The sequence below is a fragment of the Coenobita brevimanus genome, chromosome 34 (genome assembly GCF_032717465.1).
Source record: "Coenobita brevimanus isolate Jiangsu-jjx chromosome 34, ASM3271746v2, whole genome shotgun sequence".
NCBI lineage: Eukaryota > Metazoa > Arthropoda > Malacostraca > Decapoda > Coenobitidae > Coenobita > Coenobita brevimanus.
Genome location: NC_136987.1, coordinates 19,392,339 through 19,399,361, shown reverse-complemented (window position 1 = coordinate 19,399,361; position 7,023 = coordinate 19,392,339). Strand labels below are relative to the sequence as shown.

The 7,023-nt window shown below is 41.9% G+C and overlaps 1 protein-coding gene across 1 annotated transcript; it reads right to left on the bottom strand.

The window, feature by feature from the left end:
• Nucleotides 1-1,114: 1,114 nt before the first annotated feature.
• LOC145396015 (sulfotransferase 1B1-like) lies at nucleotides 1,115-6,481 on the bottom strand. Its single transcript, XM_080269480.1, has 5 exons — nucleotides 6,441-6,481; nucleotides 5,244-5,385; nucleotides 3,752-3,878; nucleotides 3,192-3,470; nucleotides 1,115-1,179 (listed from the first exon to the last, which is right to left on the bottom strand). The coding sequence occupies exons 1-5, from the start codon at nucleotides 6,479-6,481 to the stop codon at nucleotides 1,115-1,117; spliced, it is 654 nt and encodes a 217-aa protein (XP_080125606.1).
• Nucleotides 6,482-7,023: the final 542 nt, after the last annotated feature.

Here is a 7,023-nt window from a genome sequence, read left to right as displayed (position 1 = left end):
GGTACTCCCCCCACATCACACTAAACAATGTACATGTGCCTCACACACCCTCTATTAAGATCTTTGGAGTGACATAAAACACTGGACTCTCCTTCAAGGGCCATGTACATCAAGAGGTGGTGCATCCCCACACTCAGTGCACTAAGGGTAACTATAAGGCCATACTCTGGGGAACAAAACGAAACACTCTCCTTACTGTACAAATATGAGATGAATGTCATAGCCTCCCCGGCATGGGCTCCCAGCCTATCTAGTGTTCGCTACAGCATTTTGCAAACCATACAGAACAATGCTTAATGCATCGTCACTGGCTCCACCAAAATCACTCCCACAGCTTACTTGCAATCTGAAGCGAAAGTCCTCCCTGTCAGAAATTACCTCGATATGCGGGGCACAAAATTCTCTGCAGCAGTCTTCTCCAATACACAACACCCCTGTACTTATATGTAAGAAACACACAACACACCTAGGCACATAAAACACTCACCACACAAACATTATCAAACCCTCTACAACAATATTCCACCTCCAGATATTCAAACAATAACAATGAAAAAAACACCTACTTATTGTATTCATGTGCAGGGCAATACAACACCTCGATCACCACCATACTAACGCCCCCCTCTTCCCTCCGTGCATCAACCCATCGGAGGTGTCCTTAAATTGAGCTGATTGAGTTCACCTAGCTACACTCAGAGCAGGACACCACCCAGCCTTCCTCAACTAATAGTTTAAATTAGAGGACATTATCTATGGGCAGAGAAACACACCAGGCATCTCAGTAATTGAACATTACCCAACAGAGGAGAGTGGGAAGCAGAACAGGTGTAATGTTAAGTGAACTTTTGTCCTTGGGTGTACCTAGGTGGCACCTCCCCGACTGCCTTACTCCCCGTCTCCATCCAAGCCTGGAGAAGAATAAAGGATCCTAGTCAGTCTTTGCAATAAGCAAATCTCAGTTGCAGTGGTTCAGTAATATCACAGATCATTGTCTTTGGTATAAATTTTTCATCCTAGTACTAACTCAAGATTGGCCATGAAGTGTCAGGAGTGGAAATAAAAGCTTAAAGTAACAATCTCATACTCAAATCATGCTCAAGAAAATTTGTGATTATGGTACCTGGAACTTGGCCTTCATTTGGGGAGTGAAGCGATTGACCCAGTCCCCAGTGACACCTGTAGGGAGAGAAGAACACAGGATGAACACTGAGAACACTGCTACTGAGAACATACAATACTCAGTGTAAATTCACCTGACGGAACTGAGCCACTCATACAACTTGAAAACTAAGTCGCAGTTGCGTGAATTTAGATGAATCTTAGTAATGAGGTGGACATGAGCCTCCTTCATTAATAGTTAAATTGACCTTCCAGTCTGACTTTACTTGGCCATCAACTGAGCTGCAAAGGGTTATGGATCTTTGTCAGGTAAAACATGCTATTTCACCTTTATCTGTGGGCTCACCTGAATCTCTCCCAGCTTATATCTACCTGTTTCTAGTAAAGGGTGGTCCATATATCACACTTTGACCTGTATTCTTGTCAGTTAAGGAAAGGGTTGACACCTTTTCCTAAGTGGTTTGTTTATTACAACTTACTGTACTCTTCAGTGTTACATAAATACTTCTAAAGTCACCATACTCCGCAAAAATAACGTACAAAAGGATATTAACCACCCATATTTCATAATAAATCAGTAAGGAAGAGGTGTTAGGGAGCTTCCTTACCCAGTAAGAATATAGGCCCATGTGTTGCAGGGACGGCTCAGTCAGCGTAAACAGTATCTTCTTCCAATAAATCTTTTCTATTTATCTGTCCATAGCCAGACGCCTTTATCCCGTAAGTGGTGTCCATGTCACCCTGTCCCCTGCCATTACTGTGCCCTGCCCCCTAGCTCATGCACGGCTGTCTCATATACCTGTCCACTCCATCCCTCCCTCTCATCCTCGGTCTCCCACTCCCTCTCCCTCTTTTCTACCTTTTTACTACTTCCCATAAATTTTTCCATCCTTAATACTCTCCACGTTTTTGCTGTCACTGACTGCATGGTGGATTAGTAGTTTCATGATGAAGCCAACATCTCTGCTTTCCCCATACCAGCAGACTGAGCCAGGACCACATGATACAAGGGTGCAATATACCATCCATCTTGTGTATCGTTGTATGCCCAGCTTAGCATACTGTAACCTGGTCATTCAAACCTGACATGCTTAACCTACTTTGTCTCACTGGCTTGCATCCATTAATGAGGTGAGTGAAGATGATGATGATGTGACGACAATGATGATGAACACTACGACGAAGACAGTGATGATGATGATGATGATGATGGTGATGATGATGCCGATGATGATGATGTGACGACAATGATGATGATCACTATGACGAAGATAGGGACGATGATGATGATGATGATGATGATGTAACGACAATGATGATGAACACTACGACGAAGACAGGGACGATGATGATGATGACCATGATGATGATGACGATGACGATGATGATGATGATGATGATGATGACGTAACGAAAATGATGATGAACATTAAGACGAAGACAGGGATGATGATGCTGACGATGATGATGATGATGTGACGACAATGATGATGATCACCAAGACGATGACAGGGATTATGATGATGATGACGATGGTGGTGATGATGACGATGATGATGATGATGTAACGATAATGATGATGAACACTACGACGAAGACAGGGATGATGATGATGATGATGGTGGTGGTGATGTAACGACAAAGATGATGAACAAAAAGGCGACGTCTGGGATGATGATGATGACGATAATGATGATGATGATGATGTAACGACAATGCTGATGATGATCATGATGATGATGATCATGACGATGACGATAACGACAATGATGAATACTACGACGAAGACATGGATGATGATGATGATGATGATGATGATGATGATGATGATGATGATGTAACGACAATGATGATGAATACTAAGACGAAGACAGGGATGATGATGATGATGATTATGATGTAACCACAATGATGAACACTAAGACGAAGACAGGGATGATGATGATTATGGTGGTAATGAAGGCAATAACAATTATAATGATGACAATGATTTGATGACTGACGATAATAAATAAAAAGAGGATGATTAAGATTATGATGACAACAACAACGACGCTAATTAAACTCACCCTTCCTCACAAACTCAGCCTCTCCTGGCACCATTTCAGGATTTTCCGGGATGAGACTGATGTTAGTGGCAGGTCTGGCCTTCATGTTGGCAAAGCTGGAATGCTGGGCCACCTGCAGCAGCTCGTCTTCCGTCAGGCCTGTGGCGAGGAAGTGGTCCAGGCGCTGAAGTTCCCTCAGCAGGTCCTTGTTCATGTCTTCGTAGCATAGCCAGAGGAGGTTTGGGTGGGTGCGTTTTGCCCATGCCTCGCTTAAGTGGCTCCAGTATGGCCCTAGCAAAACTGTGAAGATGAAGAAGAAGGAGAAGAAAAAGAGAGAGAGAGAGAGAGAGAGAGAGAGAGAGAGAGATGGGAAAAAAGGTGACGGTGTGCGAGAAGAAGAAAGAGAGGCAGAGGAAGGTGGAGAAGAAAAAGAGGAAGAAGAGGGATTAATGCACTTTATATCTATCAACTGGATTATAATCAACATCAATCAGTTTATTAATTTCTGCAAAGTACCATTCTTCATTCTCTCTCTCTCTCTCTCTCTCTCTCTCTCTCTCTCTCTCTCTCTCTCTCCTTACCTAAATTTCGGCACCACAAATCCAGGAACTCTTCCAGGTCGCCCTTGAAATTCATTGACTTGAGGAGTCTTTGAAGGTGGTAGTAAGACACACACACGTCACCGGGATGTCTAGCCACATATATCACCTACGAATGAAAATGTAAACCATTATCATCATCTTTATCTTCATTTTCATCTGCACCATTCTTATTTCAAAAGATGATTTAAACGGCTTAAGTTCGTATTTGTGGACTACGGTAGAAACCAAAACAGATCAAAACAAGAAGCGGTGCCAAGGAACAGCAAACCCGTCCCTGTGAGTCATTTTAGTGCTGACGTATAAACACAACTGGATATCTAGTCATAGATGTCACATACCAAATTTGAAGTAAACCAGGTGAAAATATACGATTTAATGGCCATTTAAAATTTTAGGCCAGATCCACTTGACACTGAACCCCCTGCCGCTAACTGGGGGATGATCCCCATGATGTAATGAGGCATGTTATAGGATGCAGATTTGAAAGACGCACCTATAGGTTTTAGTTTCGTCAATATGACGAATTTGATAGAGTTATGGCCCACATCCTGGCCCTAGGCCCAAAATTTAATCAGGTGATCAGAAGGTCACAGCCCTTCATCCCTTTAATTTTAGTTAAGATCGCACCAGAAGTTCACACAAATAGTTGTCAACATAAACAGACAAACCGAGTTAAAGCAATACCCGTCCCCAACACCCTCCGGGCCTGGGACTGGTAACTAACAGTTTCAGAGAGAGAGAGAGAGAGAGAGTGAGAGAGAGATCATTTTAAATTAAAACTAATTAGCTAATTTTATTGTGTAGCCACAACAAGGAAGCTTTGCTCTAACTCTCAGCTGTATAGAAGTATGTCTAATATAAACAAGATCTGAAGACCCTAAGGTATCTTCTTGTGTAACATCAACAAGGGACCTGAAGACAAAGGTGTCGAAAAACTCAGATGTAAATTTTACGTTTGTCTCAATAACTGGCTAACTGCATGCTAAACTGTAGCTATATTCCATTTAGATCATAAGGGAGACCAGAGCTGTATATCCAGAAATGTATATCTCTAAAACTTTTGTGGTTTTATCTAGAACGTGTTGCAAAGAAAAGACTGAGCAGATTTGAATTCTCTACTAGGCTAAATGCAAAATATTATGTTAAAGTTATACAGAAAGCTTTTTTTTTTTTTCATAGGATTTTCACCCAAATATTGGTATCTCAATTAATTTCTGAGATATTTCAATTTAAAAGAAGCAATTTTTGAATAAAAATGAGTATATCACCTTCAAAAATAGGTCAAGGTCATATATATTTGGCAAAGATACTTGGGTAACCCTAGGCTACCTTCATGTGTAATGTCATCAAGATAAAAAAAAAAGTGCAAAGAAAAATAGTACTGACGAAAACATGGAGCGTCGCCATTTATATGGCGAAGCTTAATAAGGTTTATGCTGCCAGAGAGAGAGAGAGAGAGAACTTCACCCACCTTACAGCTCTCAAGAATGGATGACGGGAGAAGCGAAAAGGGCAGATGGGATGTGATTATTCTAGGAGAAGGATGGGACTCAGCATGGGCCAAAAATATCCCAGTGTTGCTCGGGTCCTCGTCTGGATGTTGCTTTAAAGAACTGTCCACAGGAAAACTGGGCCGGGGAAGATCTGGATGGTAAAGTGAGTCACCACTGAAAAAAAGGATGGTTGTCAGTCTCTCTCTCTCTCTCTTTGCTGTTTGTTCCACTCTCATTATCTATTCATATATCTATCTATCTACCTGACTCTCCGTCTGCTTGTCCCTCTCTGTCTAATAATTTACCTGTCTATCTGTCTGTCTGTCTGTCCCTCTCCATTTATCTAATCATCTATCTGTCTATCTGTCCGTCTATCTATCTGTCTATCTATCTACCTGTCTGTCTGCTTGTCCCTCTCTCTTTAACTAGTCATCTTTCTACCTGCCCATAAGTCTCTATCCATCAATCTTTCTTCTATCTATCGATCTATATGTCTCTGTCTATCTATCCCCTGTTAATCTTTCTATTTGTCTGCCTGTCCATCTATCGCCTGTAAGAGTACTGAACAGGGGTAGCACTGGACAAAATAATTATACTGTCCTATTAGGAAACTCCCTCTCTCTCTCTCTCCCTCTCTCTCTCTCTCTCTCTCTCTCTCTCTCTCTCTCTCTCTCTCTCTCTCTCCATCCTTTACACACCACTTCTTCATGACTAGCACCATATTCTAGTGATAATAATAGCTCAGTGACAGACAATGACAATGCTGTGGCTGTACATCCTTTACACAGCACTTCTTCGTGACAAGCACCATATCGTAATGTTAATCTATTATACTCCAGCAGTCAAGATGGGGAGATGGCAAATTTAGGCGAAACTACATAGTTAGATCATACTAACTATACTCTGTTTACTCTAACTTGGCATAAAATTGCCCCTTCTAACTAGAATGTGGAGTGGTAGCAGATGAACACTAGAATATGGTGCTAGTCACGAAGAAGTGCCGTGGAAAGGATGCCTCACCGTGATAGTATATTATTCTACCAGTGAATTATGGGATATAAACTGAAAAAGGATCAAAATATCCACCTACACTCCCTTCACTTTAACTTGGCACAAATTTCCGTCCATACGCAGCTTACTTCTCGTAGTTCAGGGGCAGAAAAGGGCAATTCTACGTCTCTACTGCTTTTACACGACACTTCTTCGTGATCAGCATCCTAGTCTAGTATTAACTCACTGTTACAACTCAGCATTCACGATGGAAAGACGGCAATTTTAGGCCAGGTTGTGAAAAGGATGTAGAGCCGTAGTATTGAGTTTTTTTCTAGTAAAAGAGTTAATGAAGGCTTCCTAGTCTAGTATTAACCCACTGTTACAACTCAGGATTCACGATGGAAAGACGGCAATTTTAGGTCAGGTTGTGGAAAGGATGTAGAAAAGAGGTGAACTTGACAACCTACTTGAAGCAAGGGCCTTGCAGATGAGAGTAAACAACCGAGGCAGAAGAAATCAGAATACCAACGATGTGGCAAGAACTTTTGGCTGCAAGATGAGACAGGGGAAGGTCTCGATGGCAACAAGATCCCTGTCAGCTGAATCACCAAACGGAGTACTTGACCTGACAGATAAAACAATGCAACAACTTAAAGAAAAACACCCGACTGCATGCCAAGCAAGTGCCCAGTCAAAGCTTGACGGCAACTACACTCCTCCCAATCCCGACATATATGACAGGATAACTGGAAATACGGTGTGGCG

Coding starts and splice junctions, on each gene's coding strand:
- LOC145396015 (XM_080269480.1), bottom strand. CDS start 6,481: ATGCTGATCACGAAGAAGTGTCGTGTAAAAGCAGTAGAGAC. Junction 3,471..3,751: donor TTTGTGGTGCCGAAATTTAG/GTAAGGAGAGAG, acceptor TCATCTTCACAG/TTTTGCTAGGGCCATACTGG. Junction 1,180..3,191: donor GGCTGAGTTTGTGAGGAAGG/GTGAGTTTAATT, acceptor CTCTCCCTACAG/GTGTCACTGGGGACTGGGTC.